The 20,582-nt window shown below is 42.9% G+C and overlaps 1 protein-coding gene across 9 annotated transcripts in view; it reads right to left on the bottom strand.

The window, feature by feature from the left end:
• Positions 1–20,582, bottom strand: part of RUNX2 (RUNX family transcription factor 2) — a 266,126-nt gene that overhangs the window by 91,681 nt on the left and 153,863 nt on the right. For 5 of the 9 annotated variants that reach the window (XM_034648166.1, XM_034648175.1, XM_034648169.1 and 2 more), the window contains one exon: positions 19,250–19,423. The exons of the other annotated variants lie outside the window; for them this stretch is intronic. In XM_034648166.1, coding sequence (XP_034504057.1) covers positions 19,250–19,423 — 174 coding nt within the window. The remainder of the gene's footprint in view (positions 1–19,249; positions 19,424–20,582) is intronic. 9 annotated transcript variants of the gene reach the window in all.

The following is a 20,582-nucleotide window of genomic DNA, read 5'->3' as shown; positions in this document are numbered from 1 at the left end:
TATCTTTTGATGTATCTCTGTGGGGTTCCCTGGAGGCACAAGCTCAAGGCCAAGTACATTTATCAAAAGAGCTTCAGTCTACATAAGAAAAAAAGGTAAATTTGCCATATATTTCCAGTGTGTACTTCAAACTGTTTTGTCCTTACTGGAGGGCTAATCAAACAGATGCATAAGCAAATTTCTCTCTCTCTCTCTCTCTCTCTCTCTCTCTTTTTTTGCTAATTCTAAAATGTTTTGCTAATTTTAAAATTTCTAATACACCAGGCTGTTCACAAGACAGCATTGTATATTAGAATATCCAGGGACTTTGGAATGTGCAGAATTAGGTTCAAGTTCTGAGACTTCTACTTTCTAGCTGGGTGATCTTCGGTTAATTACTCAGAAATTCTGAGCCTCGGTTTCCTCATCTGTAAAAGAGGGTGGGGGGGTAATTATATCTGACTCACAGGGATGTGAGAATTACATGAGAAAACCGTGAAGAGAGGACGAGCACAAGGAGTACTGATTCCTGTCTTTTTTTAAAAAGAAAAACTCTTGGTGACACAAGGATAGTCCCACAGTTAAAACACATCTGAGCTAGCACTAATACATTTGGAACAGGTTTAAAATTATTCCCCTATGAGAAACAAACTGAGGGCTTCAGAGGGGAGGGGGGTGGGGGAATGGGATAGACTGGTGATGGGTAGTAAGGAGGGCATGTATTGCATGGTGCACTGGGTGTTATACGCAACTAATCAATCTTCGAACTTTACATCAGAAACCAGGGATGTACTGTATGGTGACTAACACAATATAATAAAAAACATTAAAATAAAAAAAATAAAAATAAAATGCAGTTATCTTTCAAAAAAAAATTATTCCCCTAACACCTATCAGCCTCTGAAAATGAAAAGCTTAATTTTTTAAAACTGTTAATATGTTTGAATAGTCAATGCAGGCTTATCTCTAAAAATAAAAATGAGTATAATAAGACATGGGTATTTCTGAAATGATCCCTCTTTTAAAGCCTCTTGGTTTTTCCATACAATCAAAGCCAGTTAGTTTCAGCTATTTCTTGTTTATTTGTTCAATTCAGAAACAATTTATTTAAAGGCCGTCTAAATAGGACATACTGAGTCAAAATAATTAAATACATCTGGATATTTATCTGATGTTTACTGTATCAACAGATACATAGAAAAATTTCATCCAACTCAATTTTAGGGAACATTTACTGGAGTTTGCAATTTGAATAGAAGTATAGTACTGTAAATGGTTACCATAAACTTTTTTCCTTCAGAAATCTAAAGGGGACTTGGTCATTGCAGTAATGAACTTTCGTGCTTTGAAATGTTCAAGGCTGAGATTGTATAGATTGGCAACATTTCAAATCAGAGTGAGTGGTCCTTGTTATATATCTGATACTGACATACTTCCTTGTTTCAACCATTAATGTGATTCATTACATTTCAGAGAGATGTAAATGGCCTTCAGATGGAAAAGGATGCATTCCTTACAGCACCAGGAAGCAATCTCATAAAGGCAAGGCCTTCTCCCAAGCCACATTTTCAACAGACCAAGAGGACAAGAATCACACAGACAACTGAGCAGGGCACACAGGAGTCCAATGCAGATTTGAGTTCTAATCTAACTTTACCGGACGACTTCCGGAGCAAGTTGTTTAACCTACATGTACATGCTGTTGGCAGTAGTACAGGGCTCTGCCTAAAAATGGGGAAAAACACAAAGAAATGTAAAGAATGACTAACCTTATGAACGTTTAAAACATATCACGGAGGAATTGGGGAACTTAATTGGGCAGCCTTTCGATTCTCCTGTGCAGAGGCAGCCCAGTTCCGGGGGAACAAGTGGGCTTTCTAACAAAAGGATAAGAGTTGGAACCCCAGCTCTGCTATTTACAAGCTGCATGGCCTCAGCTGTCGTCGGGAGCTCTCTGGATCTTAGTTTCCTCATCTGGAAATGAGGGAGCATAACATGGTAAAGTGAATATAACAAAATGGTCCTGTGCCCTGGCTGGGCAGACAAGCTCCCCACTGTGCTGAGCAAGCCACTTAAACTTCCAGGGCCTCAACAGCTCATCTGTAAAATGGGAATAATGATGCTTCTTAGAGTTGTTGGGAGCATTCCATGAACATGGCCTTATCCGATGAGTTGTCTGGCATTCCTGGCACATATTAAGTACGTCATAAATACAAGGGATTATCGCGATCTGTAAAATGAGTATTGTTAACAACGACTATCATTTCTGTTACAAAAGTAAATGAGATAAGTAAAAGCATTCGATAGGTGTCAAGTGCTATATTAAAATTATTACTATTCTCTTTAGGAGCTCACGTGGTCAAGGCCCTGCTGTGTGACAAAGGTTATATTACTTTATGTTGCTGAGCTTTAATCGTTTCACCTGTAAAATAGGTGTAACACTATCCCTGAGCTCTTGTAAGGACTAAAGAATACACAGGGAAGGGCAAATCATCATCATTATTCAAAAAAATTAAAAATCGGACTCCAACCCATCCAGGGGGGTGGGTTGTCTAGTGTTTTTCTTAAAGTTTTCTAAGATCAGACTCAACACAATTCAGTGTAATGCCTGGCACATAGTAAGTGCTCAATAAACTCAAGGAACCTCCCAGGGTGGCTTGAGTGAATAATGAAACTTTATAATGAAGTAGTAATTAGTCAATCTCTAAATTCCCCTAAGGTGATAAAAGACGTTGTTATCGGTTAGGTTTGAGTCTTTACATCAAGTCCCTGACTTCTAGAATATATACTAGAAAGTATATCAAAGGGTAGCTTTGCTTTTAGCGGAGGTCCTTCCTGAAGATATCCAAGATTAGTGAAAATAACTTCCCATGATCCTCAACAAGTGAGGTCTCACTTCATTTTTTGTCCCAGAGGACAGAGGGCAGAGCCCAGTCAATCCCTTTCAGGGTGACCATCCTAAGATTCTATGATAATGACCTACTTAAGGAGAGAGAGTTACTGTAGAAAAATAAAACACAAGAACTGCCCTATGGGGGTTCCCTAAATCTCATAGAAATAATTTTAAAAGGAGACAGTAATCTCTTAAAAAAGAAAAAGAGGAACGGTCTCCAAACACCTTCTCTAATACACTGTGAATGACATCACCAGTCTCAGCTCCACCATTCCTAGCCTGTGTGATCTTGAACAAGCTTCAAGCTTCCTGGTCTGTATAATGGGGATAAATAAGAAGACGTTTCTCCTCAGGTTGCTTTGAAGATCAAATAAGATAAAGTAGAACAGCATGAGGTCATGGGAAGAACCCAACAAATGTTCACCATTATGAAAACCTCCACCTTTCCTGAACCTTCATCCTGCGTTTATGTTCCCAGCCCATAATCTTTTATCCTAGCAGAGGACAGTTTTTAGAAAGCTTCCTCTAATGTTGAAGTCTGCTATTTGGAGAATATATCTGAGTTGCTCATGTCAATACCCTTTATGATCATTTAACTTTAATCATTTTCTTTCTTAGTCTTGGTTTCTCTCAGACCAAGAAATCCTAACCTGTTTAGTGTATTTTTTTTAATATGTGCACCCTAACTTTTTTCAAACCTGTAGTGGAAAAAAGAGCTATAAAATATCTTGACTTCCTAAATGCCCCATCACCAAGAAACATAATCCTATCATAAATATACAATTATAGCATATTTGCTTTGTTATGGACAATTACTGATGCTTAGAGTAGAGAAAAGTCACCTTAACCTGATCTCATAAACAGTTTTGGAACTCAACTTCCTGAAGAAACTTGAGACTTCTGGGATTCGCTCTGAACTTGGGTGAGTCAGAGCAGGTGACAGATGGCTTTTAGGCATTGCCGCTCAAACCTAAGGTTGCTACTAGGCAAGAGTGAGGGGCCTTGCTGTGAGACAAACCTACTAATTAGCCATTCACAAATAAGAAACTGTCTTCCCCCTGACTTCAGGTCCCCCCGGGCTGACAGAACCCACTCCTTCAGTGCACCCCACCCAGAGTTCTATGGAAGGGTTTGTCTCTTTGACTCTGCAGAAACACAGAGGGAGGTACCGTGTCCTCCACTCCAACAGAAATGAGAGTATTCTTGATTTTCACGTCTCAGAGGATAGAAGTGACCGTCGTAGTCTTGCTATTACGTCCTGGATGAACCACAACTCCCCATAAGCACACACGAGCTTTCAGAGGATAACTGAACTTCCTTTCACAGAAATTTTTTAAAAGAAATAAAAACTGCTGTTGAACTTTAAATATTTTATGGTGTTTCTAAAACTATCATTCCCTAGTTTTACATGACAATTCTCAGAAACAGTATCGGTATTATTTTTATAACTATATTATAGAAAATCAAAGTATTGACACATGTTTTTATATAAACATGACAATTTAAAAACAAAACCTTTGGTGTTGCTTTTTTTTTTATAATGTGCACATCCTCCTTAGTGCTTGGGAACTCTGAAATCCTAAATAGCACATGAACATTTAAATAGGACTGTACCCTATTTCTTCCCCAAATTTCTCTGGTCTTACCTAAGATGGGGGTTTTAAAAGGGACCTTGTGGTTAAATTTGACCTGTAAGATAAACTTGAGAGAAAATCAGGTCTTCCCTCTATGAGGGGCCTGCTGTACTCACAGCCAGGAAGTGACAAAGCAAAATGAGTAAATGAGAGGAGAGAAAGCAGCAGAGGACCTCGGGCTGAGAGAGCTCCCAGAGCCTGGTTGAAACCAGTGAGAAAATGGGCCCCAGAGCAAACTGCAAGCAGGCCAAGAACCACCACCAGGCACATAGGGTCAGACTACTTAGTAGACACCTCAGATCTATAACTACACCCTTCCAGAAGAAATCGTGGTTTCCTTTGTGAGAACAGACCAATTCTAGCTACTAAGAGTTTAGGTTGAATAAAAAGGAACCAGTCATTTGACATAAAGAATCCTTCAAGACAGACAGAGAGGCAAACCATAAGAGACTCTCAATGGTAGAGAACAAACTGAGGGTTGATGGAGGGAGGTGGGTGGGGGATGGGCTAGATGGGGGATGGGCATTAAGGAGGGCACTCATGATGAGCACTGGGTGTTGTATGCAAGTGATGAACCACTGAACTTAATTCCTGAAACCGATATTGCACTAAATGTTAACTAACTTGAATTTAAATATAATGTTGGGGAAAAAAAAAGATCTTTCAGCATTGGTTCTAACTGAGGCAGAGTCTGTCAGAGACACAGCTACTACCACAAGTGTGGCACTGCTCCTCCACACAGCTTCTATTTTAAAAAGACACCAGAGGGGCGCCTGGGTGGCACAGTCGTTAAGCGTCTGCCTTCGGCTCAGGGCGTGATCCCGGCATTCTGGGATCGAGCCCCACATCAGGCTCGTCCACTGGGAGCCTGCTTCTTCCTCTCCCACTCCCCCTGCTTGTGTTCCCTCTCTTGCTGGCTGTCTCTGTCAAATAAATAAATAAAATCTTCAAAAAATAAAAAATAAAAAGACACTAGAAGCCCAGAGGTCTGCATACACTTTACTGTCTCTCTCCCAACTCTCTAAGTCAAGGGGAGAGCTCTATTTAGCTGTCCTTTTTCCATCTGCAAAGTACAAACAGTCATTACTGCCACAAAAAGGGCTTTTGAGGGGCAGGGGGAGAGGGTTTTTTGCAGGGTGTTCTGGTGAACCAGTAAATTACCAATTCTTATTGGGATAAACAGCTTCTATAGGACCCGTGTGGCAGTGTGATGGTCTAAGGGGCGGATAGGACACAAAAGACATTTCCTGCCTTGAAAAGGCCTGTACAAGCAGTTGGGAAAGTTAAAACAGACAAATATAAACAACAATTAATTCAAAAATATTCAAAGCATATATTTGCGTCTTTGAAAAAAAATGCTCTAAAGATAGAAATGAACCATGAGGCATCAATGTCAGGGCAGATTTCATAAATTCTCTTTCTAGAGTGCGGTTCCTTCTGGTTGGGCTACTTGGAGGTTGTGCCATAATTCCCCAAAACAAATAGTACAGAAGGTAACATACCCAGAAGATGCTCCCAGATGCTAACTGGGGAAGAGCGGTTCCCATGTCTCAAGGTGTCTTAGCACCAGCCAAAAATGGAGACAACGATTTATTTAAACCTATGGATGTAAGAAGAGCAAGCTCTCTTCTTCAAGTTGGATCATAGCTTCTGAAGTTCAATCACCGGTATGGGGAAAAGGAAGGAGTGGCCATTCATCTCCTAGAATGGTATAGAAAAGAGTCATGGCTCTGAGAGGATCCATACTTTCAAATGACTGGAAAGCTAATCCCATGTCTGCATAATTGAACTCTAAACACTTGGAGTCATAAAAAGAGGAGGAGGAGGCAGATCCTTAGAAAAAAGGCACCCTAGGAAAATGAACTGACTCTAGGAAAATACTGTAGAAGTCTTTTCTTAAGTTTGAATGAGTCTGGGTCGGGGGGGGGCGGTGGGGAGCAGTGTGGGAGAGACCTGCATGAAAGCCCAGCGAGAGGCAAGCTTGGAAACTCAGTGGTTGCTCTTAGCAGGCCTCCTATTGTCAACACTTTGGTTAAACATGTGTGGGTGTGAAGAAGGGCCTGCTTTCCTAAGAATCACTCACAACAAGGCACACCACGCACATGGTGTTGAACTTCATGCAGAGATGGGAGGAAACAAGTTAACAGGGGCAAAGCCTGAACCAACGCACAAAAGGCTTCTTCCTGCTCATGGTGCCAGCAGCCATCTGTGTAATGTGACCCGATGGGAGCCAACGGGTTCTGCCAAAGCTCCATGTGTCTACGGGAGCATCTGCCCTATTTGGGGAACAGGGTACAACGAGAAAGCTCCATGTTCCCACCCCTAAGCCTCCACCCATTTTTTTTTACCCTAATCAGTACTCAAATCAGCCTGTGCAAACCTCAAATATTTCTTAAGAAAACTGGGGTATTTAAAATGAACTGTGTCTAGAGTCTAATAGTTTATGATTTATACCCTCTCAATTGCTACCAGGGTCAAATAAAGCCAGTAATCTCAAGAGAGAGAGGCAGGTTTGCAATTTTCTTTTTTTTTTTTTTAAGATTTTATTTATTTATTTGACAGAGAGAGACAGTCAGCGAGAGAAGGAACACAAGCAAGGGGAGTGGGAGAGGAAGAAGCAGGCTCCCAGTGGAGGAGCCTGATGCGGGGCTCTATCCTAGAACGCCGGGATCACACCCTGAGCCGAAGGCAGACGTTTAACGACTGAGCCACCCAGGCGCCCCAGGTTTGCAATTTTCTATCCTAAGCTATTTCTGTTATGTTCCTATCATTCACAATACAAAGACACGCTCATCCATATGTACATTAATTCCCATTTCAAAACAATTTACACTAAATACTAAATGTTTAAATTCTGTCTTCTCCAATAACCTTGTGAGCTAGACTGGATTTTTCGAATGAGCTCTCCCACTCACTTCTGGCTCTCTTGGCTAGGAGGAAACATGGTTCTTAACACAAACAGGCTCCTTTCCAAGCACAGGAAGAGCCTAGGACTGGTGGGTTCAGCACAAACGGCACAGCCGTGCAGCAATCATTTACCTTCTCTGAGTCTCACCATTTGCACCGAGAAGAGGTGGTGAGAGCGGGTGGGTTATCGCTAAGATGTCTTCCCAGCTTTGAAACACTAGGATCCTAACTCTTCAGAAAAGCGGGCTTTCTACCCTCAGTCCTTTCCAGAGACAGGAACTGTCACCGAAATTACTGAGGGTATGTTGAGCAGGTTTGGGCTGGCTGTGAAAGGTGGCTGACAGCTGGCCCTCCCAGCACCTCCCATCACAGGGCAGAGAAGACCCCAAGAGCAGGGTTGTGACCAAGATGGCTACCAGATTCATTTGGCAGAAGACCAACCCAACTGATTCACAGAGCTGTAGACTGAAATCTGAGGAGAAAAAAAGCAGCACACTGTTTGTTTAAAACTGGATGCTACCTAGGGTACAAGCAAACAGTGGGAGAAGAGGGACTTAGTCACTCTTAGGAGACAATAGCAGGGAAGAGAATGAGAAAGGATATGTACAGTCTAAGAGGTCATATGCCACAACAAAAGGTTAAAAAAAAAACCAGAAGGAAGTTGAATTAAGACAAGGTAATGAGAAGTGCCTTCAAAGTATCACCAACTTTTGGACGAATGGGACTCGTAACCGTCTCATTAAAAAACGTGGGGATTTTCTTATTTAGAAAAAACTTAATAGAAGAAACGAGAGTCTCTACCACATGTCACACCTCATCTGGCCTCAACCTTGCCGTATCCTCGGACCTCAATGGTAAAGCCAGCAGAGGGATGGGAATAAACTACACACAGATCCAGAACTTGAGATATAACCTGGATGTGGGGCTGGCCAGGGGAAGTGAACTTCAGTTCAAATCACCATATTGAAGTGGATGTAGTCGGTTCAGGTCAAATCAGGGGGTCAGCTACAGAAGCTAGGGCATTATAGAAGGTCCCCAGGCATGATGGTTCCTGTTGTCAGATGGATGATGGTATCCCTGATGCTAAGAATTATCTCCTGGTCATTCATTCACCCATCCGAACATTCTCTCATTCATTCAAAAATTATTGAGTGGCCTCCTCTGGTACTGGGCTAGGCACTAGGGACATAAATGGTGAATAAAGACAGACCTAATCGCTGCCCTCACAGACTTCGCAGTCTGACAGGGGAGATGGACATGAATCAACTAATCATGGAACTGTGAGAAGTACTAGAAAAGAGAGTCCTTGGCACCATGACAATGCACAGTGGGGGACCCCCAACCACACCTGGGGGTCTCATGATGTGACGTGGTGACGAAGCCAAGAACTCAAAGGCAAGCGAAGAGTCCAGCAGATCTGTAGGTGAGGTTAGGAGGGCTCTAGGCAAAGCGCATCATGTATTCCTGGGACAGAGACAGTATGGTTTTTGGAGGAGCTGAGAAAGCCAGCGTGGGTGGATTCCTGACAAAAGGTTCAAAATCCTGTGAGAGGAGAACGGGGGAGGAGTCAGAGCCAGCAGAACCTGCCGGGCCGTACTAGGTGTTTGGGGATTTATCCGAAGTGCCATGGAAGGTCACCGAGGTGTTTTAAGTATAAGGTGACATAATCAGATATGCATTTTTAAAATCTCCGTCCGACAGCATCATAATAGAAACAGGGCACAAGTCCAGTCTAGGACTGGGCAAACAGGGAAGGGTGTATAGGGCAAACAGCAGCTGAAATGGACAGAGGGGCAGAGTCCAGGAAAGCCACCAAGCAGCTTGGAGCGTTTAGCTGCCTCCACACCCCATCCAACCCCAGGGACGAGGCTCCTGAGATGCCTGAGGCTGGATCAGATCAGCTCTGGCTGAGCAAGGGAGCCTGCGGTGATGGGCCTGTTGCTGGGATCCGGGCAGGCTCCACCTCATACCTTCTGGTTCAGGGGTAAAGCCTGGACACCTGCCCTTTTAACAAGCTCCCCAGGTAATGCCTAATATGAGCCAAAGTTTGAAAACAATGGGCATAATTTTTACTGCTGACAGTCAGAAAGGAAAATTACCCAACGCTATTCTGATTTAATCTTCCCTATCAAGAAGAATGATCTTCAAATAGAAGGAGCAAAACAAACATGCTTCCGAGGATACTGAGGCCCAGGAGAGGTAAGAAGACAGAGGAGAGAGATTTGTACTCTAAACGAATTCAAGGTTCTGCTCCAAGGTGAGTTGTACCGTGCAGTATTTCAAGAATTGTGGGGACCAGCAGGCTTCTATTTAACAGAGCAGGGCTACAAAGTCATATTAAGTAAAGTCTGTTTCCCCGTAAGTCCACTCACTGCTAATCTTAGCTTTGCTCTCTGGCATTCCTCTTCCACGTGAGAGTCACAAAATGATTTGAAGGTAATGCCTTTCCTAGACAATCTATAGTCGTTTTACATTCATTTACTCCATTCACCTTATTCTGAGAAAAGCACTACTATTGGTCAGTCTGAATGTCAACTAGTTTTTTGGAGCTTTTGCTGCTGATGACTTGCTTGCAGTCCACTGAAAACACTGTCACCTTCAGCAGCCTGCGGACAACAAGCTTTTCACACCTGAGCTCCCCAGTGACGACCAGAAAGCAGAACAGGTCCACAAAAAACCTGTCTCTTGGGTTTAGTTACCACAGCCCTAGATTAGAAGAGAGCTCACCTGTCCGTCGCGCATCCTGACCTCAGCAAGGTATACGACTTATCTCTAATGTGATTTATAGCCAGTTAAAAGGCCTACCAGAAAGTGGTTGTTGGGATGACACGTGGTTGGGTCTGAGAGAGATGCACAGTGGCAGGTTCAACGGCATTGTAATCCTAGTTTTGTCCACCACATTCGTGAAAGTCTTTGAAGAATTAGAAACAACCTTTCTAAGCCGCAAGACAAGACAAAGTTGTGAGGAACAGTCAACACACTGGGTGATGCATCAGAACTATAAATAACCCTCAAGGATGGAAAAAAGGAGGTGTAAGTGATGTAATGAAACTGAATAAGAAAGAAAGCACAGCGAGGCATTTGGTCAAGTCCAAGACAGGATGGTGGAAGGTTGCCCTAGGAGCAGAGCTTTTCTTGGACTGCAAGCCACAGTGCGACAGGATGACAAAAGTTAACCCAATCTTGGCATGCATGAAGAGAGTACCAGAAGACTCCTACTGCCCTGCTCACACACAGATAGAGTGTTGTGTTTTCTCAAGGCAGCATCAGATGGAACCTCTAGCCATCACGTGAGGAATGGTTGAAGGAGAGGACAAGAGCCCCCATCTACCCTCAATCTTTCGATAGGACACTCCTACTTCCTTCCTGACCTGAAACTTGGATTTCCCTGGATCTTTCCTCCTAACCTTTCCACTTGGCTCATTCTCCAAGGTCCCAAGACGAGCCAACTCTTCTTCAGAAGTTCTTCCACCTTTACCATGACCTAACAACCTCCAGAGTGTTCCTCCATATTGGTAACTGGCTCAACATCTTCCTTCTTTCCCTGACTTGTACCAAGTCCTACCAAATCCTAGGACAGACTGTCATTCTCACCGATGATCCACCACACCAGAGACCACTCCTATTAGCAAACTGCAACCAGTGCAGGAGAGAAGCACATAACAGTGCTGGTTGGCTCTTCCAATTATCTCTATCCTAAGCTGGCTCCTCAGTGATGCTCACCCAAAGTCATTTTCCTCTCCCATCGTTCACTTGATGACTGTTCCAAACATATACTATTCTTCTTAATCCTCTCCCCTCTCCCTTCACCTCCTCTCCACCTAAAACCACCCTGCCAGATTTCACCTTCCTGGGACACTGATTTTAGCTCTGAGAGTTTTTAAAATCTCCTGATGCCTAAGTTTTCCTATTCATTAAATGGCCTTCATAATATGGACCTTTCAGTGATATCTGTCCTTTAAAGACCGCTACCTGTAATTGTTTTGAAACAGTCAAAAAACAAGTGTTTATCCAAATAAAGCCCTAGAAAAATATCTGATGGTCTTATGTGGGAGGATGGACACACAGTTTTATTCCTAGAGTATTTCTGTGCATATTAAAATGAAGAAATGGAATCAAAACACTTTCTAAACTGATAATATTTGTGATATATTGTTGTTCCTTTTAATACTGCACAATACCATATACACCAACTCTCAGTTTGAATCCTTGGGTGCCCATCAATGTTTGAACATCAAAATGCACCGCCAGGGCATCCACTATATCAAATTGCACGCCTGACACACCCCTCTCCTGGATTGGCCTTGTAGGGTGAATATTTCATTCAAATCTAGATTCCTATTCTGATTATTTTGCCTATGGTCCATTGCAAAAGGTAAAAAGGGCCAAGAAAGGTCCCCAGGCAACTAGTGAAGAGGAAAGACAAGCATATATCCGTGTACACATATACATATGTACATGTCTCTGTATGTCTGCATTACATATGCACATATATGTGTATGTGTAAAGCTAAAACCAGATATCAAACCAAACAGAGAAAGATAATGTTCTGGAAAGGAATGAAAGAAAGAGTCAAGCCTTCCTCTGGGCAGAGACCCAAAGACAGGCTAGAAACGGAACAGTCTTCGGGAAGGATAAAGTGAGGCCTTATGTAGACAGATTCTTCTTATCACAATTAGATATTAACTATGCATCTTCTAGTCCAGATAGGAGGAAATTACAAAGGCAAGTTTTTGGAACTCAAGAAAGTAATTCTTGGAACACTGCCCCTCTCCATTTTTCTAAAAGCATAATAAAGCCAGGACATCTTCAGTAATAAGGGAATTCCTATTGACACAAGTCCAGGGATCTTTGGGAAGTTGATCTAAGGACGCTGCACAACACGTTGACCACCAGCTTTCCACACGGGCTTCCTGAGCCTTACTCTTCAAAGCCAGCACAGGCTGAATCTGAATTCTGCACTTCTTCATAAGGTGGCTTCCAGAGCTGAATGGATGTGCAACTACACAGAGTTGGTGCTGTTTTCTCATAAGGACTGTAACTGGTGACCTCCTCTAAAGAGATTTCCAGCTCACTGATGTGCACGGCAGCAGCATATTTACCTGGCTATCCTGCCCAAACCATTTCAAAGGAAGAAGATGGGATAGGACCTTCTGGTAACTTCGGAAATTAAACAATAGCACCACCGAAGTAAAAGAACAGTGCTTTCGACAGCCTGTCTTTGAATGCGGTGATTTCAGTTCGTTCAGACGGGAGATGCCTACAGGTGAGTAAGACCATGGTGGTCATAAAGCCTGAGACCTCGCTTACCTCTCCCACTCTCTGCACCCCACCACCCTCTCACGCTGATGGCACCTGTGGTCACTCTTCCTGCTAAAGGTCACCGGGCCTCTCTCGGGCCTCGTTCTCCCTGACACAGCCACTGCCCACCGCCCCCCAGCCCCATGGCCACGTCACCTCCCACCTTGTTTCACATTAAAAAGAAAGGATTATGCTAGTCAGTGTTTCCGTGTGAGCACAGTAGACCCAGGCCTAGGACAGCCAAACATACACAGCCCAATACAGTTGGCTGAGAGCCTCTTCGCGTTTAAAGGCGCATTGTTAGCCAAGGGAATAGGGAATCAGACCGAAGTTGGGTGGTCAATGTAACTGCTAATGATTCTTCCATATGATGCCTGGCCAAGTTACTTTTTGAGATATTCCTAAAAGTGTTACCTGGAATATGTACTCACATAACTGTAATTACGTAACTGTAATTTAATCATGAAAAACAATTTTATTACATTTTAAAGCATAATTCAGATACTCTTAATGCATCCCTTTTATGAAAATATCATCTCTGAGGATTCTAAATAAGATCCAATAGGGAGAAGAAAAAGAAATTAGTCCCTTAGGACACATATCCCTGAGCTTGTCAGCAATACGCCCGACTTGAAAAGGAGTAGGGTGACTGCCTGCTAAGAATGTGGGGCTCATTGACGACTATCATAGCTGAAGCAGCTTTCAGTGAGTCCTGTCTTGAAGAATCAGTTTCTTCCACCTGTAAGATATGTCCTTTTCAGAATTGTGTTAAAGCTTTAATAAGCACTTCCTGCAAAACTAGCTCATCAGTGGGGAAGAGCGGCATAAACAAAAGTCGACAGGTACAGAAATGGGAGGAACGGGCCATGACACAAGCATGCTTCAGCCTCCCAAGAGTGCATGATGGTTAAGGAGCACGGGACCCTGAAGCAATGCACACCTGGCTTCCATTCCTGTATTTGCCACTTCCTAGCTGTACGTGGGACCTTGGGCAAGGTATCAAAGGCATCTGGCCTCTCAGACCCTCAGCTTTGCATAATGCTGCCTACCTCACAGAGCTGTGGTAAGGAGCATATGAACTGACCTCATTACAGCAACGCCTGGCACACAATGTGCATCCAGTAAAGGGTAGCCAATAACAATTCAATCAAGTAGGTACCAGGGTGAGGATAATAATGGGTCACACTTCCTGAAGAAGTCAATGACCCATTCATTCATTCGTCACCAAACCAAACTCACAAAGCAATAGGCACTATGTAAGACAATGGGGACAAAAAGGTAAATGAAACATGGCCCTAAACTTTAAAAGCTCAAAGTCTGATGAAGGAGACAGATGTGTAAACAGAGAATTGTCACCAAGGGGACCAGTGGAATGGGAGCCTTGGGCTCAGGATGGGTAGGCTGGAAGAAGTCTGACAGAGATGCTGGCATTTGATCTGAGTCTTGAAGAAAGAAGAGAAATGCTACCATCCTTAACTCTCTCCCAGCTATAGCAGCAGCTCTCTGAATGATGACCCTGTTTCTACCATTGCCCCTTACGATACATTCTTCACACAGCAACCAAAGTACTTTTAAAAAGCATGTAAATTAGATAATGCCCTTCTCTTGCTTCACATCCTTCAAGAGCACCCTGCTGCAATCAGAACAAAACTCAAGCTCCTTACCAGGTCCTTGAAGACTCTCCTTAATCCATTCCCTGCCTTCTTTCTGTATCATTTCGCATGTCCACCTACACGGACCTACCTGCCCCGAGAGCCCACCATGGCCACTGCCTCCTGAGAGCCTTTGCATGACTTTTCCATGGCCTGAAACACTGTTCCTTATGGTCCTCTGAGTTCTTCAAAGAATCCTGTCCCAACTTTCTAATCAAATTACCTTCTTCCTTCCCTTAGTTGTTCTCTAATGCATTACCTTATTTAATTTCTCAATACATGGTGTTATTATCTGGAATTATCTTGTATGTATGCTTATTCCTCCATCTACGGACTATATCTAGCCCAAAAATGTAAGCTCCTCGTCAGCAGAAACTGAGTCTATCTTGTTCACTTAATGCCTGGCAGGTAGTAAGCACTCAAATATTTTCTGAATGAATGAACAACAGAACAGCAGACTGACCACTCCAAAGGTTAGATGAATGTCCCAGTCCACCAAACCCAAGGGCCTAAGTCTGCTTTTTATTGTTTGTTTTAGGTCTAGCTCAGCCACCCACAAAGTAATGAGTTTAAGATAGTGTTTATCTTGAGTAATATCTCCTAACGTAATATCCCAACTCTATTGCTATCACCACATTCTGAATCCAAAGAAACAGACATTTGTGACAGACTAGGTGTTTCCCAGCACCCAGAAACAGGCACCAGATGTCTGAAAGATTGAAAAAAAAAAAAAAGGTACAGAGGAAGGAAGCAACTTCCTCAGGAAGCCATAGGAGGCCTGGGGCCCTCAGAGAGAACATCAGCCATTCATGACTACGACAGCATGACACCATGAGGCCAGCACAGCAAAGAAGTCACCCCACTGCATGGCTGAGACCGTTAGCCTTAGGAACTGCGAGAGACACTGGAGAACACGAATATGAAATACTCAATGTCTATCACTTGCTCAGTTTATGACTTCTAACTTCATGTCACTCCTTTTCTGCTGGCAAAGGGGAGAACCGGTAGTGACCATACAACCACGATCATCATCTACAGTCTTGAGCTAAGAGCTTGAGATGTCAGGGGGGCCGAGCCAATGAGAGGTGACAAACATCCGTATCCAAAGGATTCCATGAACCAAAATGCAGATGTGACATGATGCAAAGAAGTTACAAAATCCATTATAGGTAAGGCTTGTAAGTAGAATTTAAATTTAATCATGCAATTATGTAGATCCGACATGGGAATGAAACCAGATGGTTAACTCTGTAAGTGTTATACAGAGATGTGACTTCTGCCACTATTGTTCATCGCCAGGGAACAATGACACCCTGGGGCAGGAAATTAGAAACAGTTGCTGCCAACAAGGCATGACATCCCAGCCCTTCTTGTATAGATCTCTTCTCATCTAAACTTTCATTCAGGGGCACCTGAGTGGCTCAGTCCGTTAAACATCAACTCAGGTCATGATCCCATGACCAGTACCAGGCTCCCTGCTCAGCAGGGAGTCTGCTTCTCTCTCTCCCTCTGCTCCTCTCCCCAACTCATGCTTTCTCTTTCATGCTCTATCTCAAATATAAATAAAATCTTAAAAAAATAAAAATAAAAAAGCAAACTTTCATTCATTTGACATTTCAAGAGATGCTACCACTATGCTAGGCACAAACCAAAATACATCCCCGTAAGAAATCCCTCAAAGAATTTGCAATCTAACAGGGTAGGGAAAAAACGAACTTGTGGAAGCTGTAAAATAAGGCAATCTCAACTAAAGCTTAGAGGATGGGTAGGCAGCCTATAAGCAGAGATGCCAGGACTCTTTCCTAAAGAAGCTAACAGTGACCTTGAAGGATAGATGGCCTGTTTCAGCAGACAGGAACCACCGGAGGGAGGCCAGCCTAAGTAAGGGGGTATAGAGAGAAGAACGTGCCCTCAGGGAACAACGACGTTATCCTCTGGGGACAGGATGCGGCTGTGCGAGGGTTGGGAAGGATAGCTACGTCCTGAATTAGACTTTAACTCAAGGACAGAGAGCTTTGCTTCCCCCCCATCCCATATTACCAAGACCCAATTCTCTACATGTGATAGGCTCTAATTCGTACTAAATAAATAAAATTAACCCAGAGGGGAAAATAATGAAATCGATCCAACTCACTTGGAAGGTGCTGCCGCTACGGATGTTCTTGGTTCTCCTACTCATCTGAGTCGTGGTAGAACCGTGTACACCCTTGGTTACGAGTAGAATCTTGTGTCGTGGCACTGACAATACAGGAGCACGGAAAGAAAGTACGGAGGCGTGGCATGTGTACGTGTGTGTGCGCGCGCGCACGCGCCGCATGCGCCCGCATGCGCATACATGCGCATGCGCCAATCTGCAAATCAGGAAGGCTGGGGAAAGTTGTTGGGCCCAATGCTTTGTCAATGTTAGAAGAACGAGAAGACTGATCTGGAAATAAATTATACTGGTGCTGTCATCCCAGGTGCAGAGCTAATACTCTCGTGGTGTAATTCCAGAAAGCTATCAGGACCTAGAAATACAAATGTTTTGTTTTTTCATTTTTCAAAATACATCCAGTGAAGATGTAGATGTTATTTGTAATTGATGGTGATGGAGTTGCAGCATGGTATTGTGTAAGAAATAACGTACTGCATCAGGAGTCGAGAGCCCTGATTACGCTGTCACTAACTTGACAGTAACTCTGCAGTAAAACTGCAGACCAGAAGCTTGACCTTCTTGAGTCTCCCGACAGGGAGGAAAGTGACGAGCAGCGTCGAGCCCAGTCTATGGAGCCGGTCACAAGCCTATCTGCCCAAGCGCTCTCCATGTGTCCTACAGCTCCCCAGAGCGTTGCTCTCTACACTTAAACTGCTGAGAAACAGTAGGTCTCTTCGCACTCTTCCTGGCCTTTTGGTTAACAGTAGCTAAGGCACCTTCGGTATCTAAAATGTCCTCCGGTTATTTTTTTAATGATGTCATCCTTAGGTCTGAGGTCGAAGCCTTGAGAAAAGCATCTACTTAAATGGATCAAGCAACACCCAGTTTTCAAAGGCCATTTTGAAAGCATTCCTCATTAGCAAAACGTAATTGGCAGTTAAGGATGAGAATATAGGAATCAAACATTTAAAGAACCCAGGGATTGCCAAATCATAGAACATGTATTTTTCTCATATATATTTTATTAGCCACCATAAGTCCCTTACAAATCATATATAAACACTTTTATATATGTATCCAAATGCTTCCATACACACATATGGTCCAAAGATTACTATAAAGACAAAAGGAGAGCTATTTATGGACCTTCATCAAAGATCTAAAGCACACTACTTTTTTTTTTTTTTTAGATTTTATTTATTTATTCGACAGAGATAGAGACAGCCAGCGAGAGCGGGAACACAAGCAGGGGGAGTGGGAGAGGAAGAAGCAGGCTCCCAGTGGAAGAGCCTGATGCGGGGCTCGATCCCATAATGCTGGGATCACGCCCTGAGCCGAAGGCAGACGCTTAACCGCTGTGCCACCCAGGCGCCCCTAAAGCCCACTACTTTAAATGCAGTAGCGCCTATAATTATAACCTTCAAATTCACAAGTTAGTGTGAATTTCACCCCCACATTTTTATCAAGGACACATGTCTAGTAAAGGCGCTAACTTTTTGATTCCCACATATCAACATTTAGAGACTTATTTAGGCTAATACATGGTTGTTCTTCAAAGAGCTCTAATGTTCTTCCCTGATGCAGAACTCTGGTTTTCTTTAGTGTTAATTTTATTTTTATAATTCTGCATTTTTTAAAAAATATATACTCAGGCATACCCTTATATTCAGACTAATATATATACCCACAGAAACCTACTCTAAATAAACATCCAAGAAGACATATACCTAATATGAGCAGGAAAGATAGAGAGATAGGTCATTCTATTTATAAACAATTACGTTTATAAACCATTAAGGACACTCAACACCTAACCACTATCGACCAAAACCTAACCATCAGAATAGATCCATGTTGAGAGTTTACTGTACATTTTGTTTTGAATTATTTTGGTCCGTTCTATTCCACCCCTGCCAACAACAGAAACTAGATGACATGACTAGATGACATCAGCTCTCGATACTTGTGATAGCAAATTAAAGATCTATGATGACTGACACACTCTCTGTCACCACGACCTACAAGCAATCACACTAAAAGCAAGATCTGGCAGAAAAAAAGAGAGAGAGAGAGACAGAGTTGGGAGTCTCACTGCACCAAATGTGAATGATTAGTCTGTAATGCAACGCTGAAGTTTATTTTTAAAAAGAAAGGTTGTAAGCAGCTTACTAGAATGTAGTATAAAGAGAAATGTCGCATTAGGACCCGGAGCTAAATGTGAATCAGCAACGAATTTTGTCGGCCTGATGAGCTGCTCATTGACCTTGCCTTGTACCCACCAATCAAGGCTTCCTGTTAGCCCTGGGCAATCTTCGAACACACTAATGAAACAGTTATACATGTAAGAAATTTAAGCCCCAATCTGAGACAGTAATACTAATTTTCTTATAGGGAGGGTGTGATGGTCTCCCCTGTGCCACGTGGGCGCGGTCCAGAAACTTCCAACAAATGTTCTCCCAGAGAGCGTGGTTATTACCACCCACCAGTGTGTGGACTGACAGTGCTCCAGAGCACAGCTTTGACAGCACCTTCCCCCAGAGTTCATCCCAAAGTTACTGCATACTGGAATTTGGTTTTTTATTTTAAAAAAAGAAGAAGAAGAAGGTCTGTAAGATCTTCACATCTTGATTCTTTAATAATAAAGCCATTTCACAGCCCAGGAGTATTGCAGTGAGTACGTCTCACATGGTAGCCCCTCACCCCCAGCCTGCCGGAGCGTGTGCAAGTGAAACCTAGGAATCTGTCTTACCTGTAATCTGACTCTGTCCTTGTGGATTAAAAGGACTTGGTGCAGAGTTCAGGGAGGGCCGTGGGTTCTGAGGCGGGACACCTACTCTCATACTGGGATGAGGAATGCGCCCTAAATCACTGAGGCGGTCAGAGAACAAACTAGGTTTAGAGTCATCAAGCTTCTGTCTGTGCCCTGGAAACAGCAAATCATAAAATAAAAGCATATTAATTAGCTGAACAATTGACCATACTAAATAGATATGTGAACATACATACGGGGGGTTTTAGCCAAGGAATCATCAATACTGATATTTATAATGAAGTGTCTCTATAGTGCCTTCCATTTCAAGCAGCTTTATAAGCATCATCTGGCGTCAAGCATTCCTACTCCTGTTCTACGAATGGAGAGCTGAGGGTCCCAGAGGGTGCCTTGGAGTCGAGCATCAGTAGCGAGGCCAGGACACTGGAACTCAAGAGAGACTCTCTGGGTGCCTCCTCTAACCCTCTTGGTGAGGGTGGGAAAGGTGATTGTGTACTGGGGTGTGTTTGCTTGTTTCATGAAGGAACTTCCTCATAGTTCAGAGAGTCTGTGCGTGTTACGCTTATTATCCCAAGACTGGGCAGAAACAGAGACAAACACATTTGTCAAAGGGAAATTCCCAAGATGACCATAAGTGACTTGTCCTTTTTTATGTTACAACTATACCTTACTGTGACTCTTTTCTAAAAAATTAAAACTCAAACCTAGAACCCCTTTAAGAGGAAAAAATGGAAATGTAGTCGAGGAAACTCAAATTCTCAAGAGGAATCTGGATATTTTGTGAGACCCCCAAAACCCAAAAGCATATGATAAACTATGCTAAATCAGAGAAAATGCTTTTTTATTCTTAATCTAGTACTATGATTCTGTATAAAAAATTGAAAAATACCCTTTGGGTTACCATGGGAATGTGAGAATCCATTATTTAAAAAAACAAACAAAATAAAACACCTTTGTCTCTCTTCTAGTTTATTCAAGTCTAAAATCTAAGGAAATTGTAGATATTAAAGAAATATGCAAATTAAAATATAACTAAGATTCTAAGGCTTTTCGAAAATCATGAAATCATTCTTAGCAAGTCCTGGTGCAAGTATAACAGAAAGACCTCTGCATCTTGGCGCTACATAGGTGAAGTGCACATGTATGGAGTGGCACAGTGATGGGCGAGCACGGTAACGCCCCATATGTGAATGGAAATAAACTACATTCCTTCTTCCATATCCTGTGCCAGAACGAGGCCCTAGGATGTTACCCCAACATATTGTAGCTGAAACTGAAGCTGATTCAAAGAAGAGCCATTAAGGGGCACCTG

This window comes from Ailuropoda melanoleuca, chromosome 19, assembly GCF_002007445.2.
Source record: "Ailuropoda melanoleuca isolate Jingjing chromosome 19, ASM200744v2, whole genome shotgun sequence".
Lineage (NCBI taxonomy): Eukaryota > Metazoa > Chordata > Mammalia > Carnivora > Ursidae > Ailuropoda > Ailuropoda melanoleuca.
The sequence above is the reverse complement of the archived record's forward strand: the minus strand, read 5'-3'. Positions and strand labels throughout refer to the sequence as shown.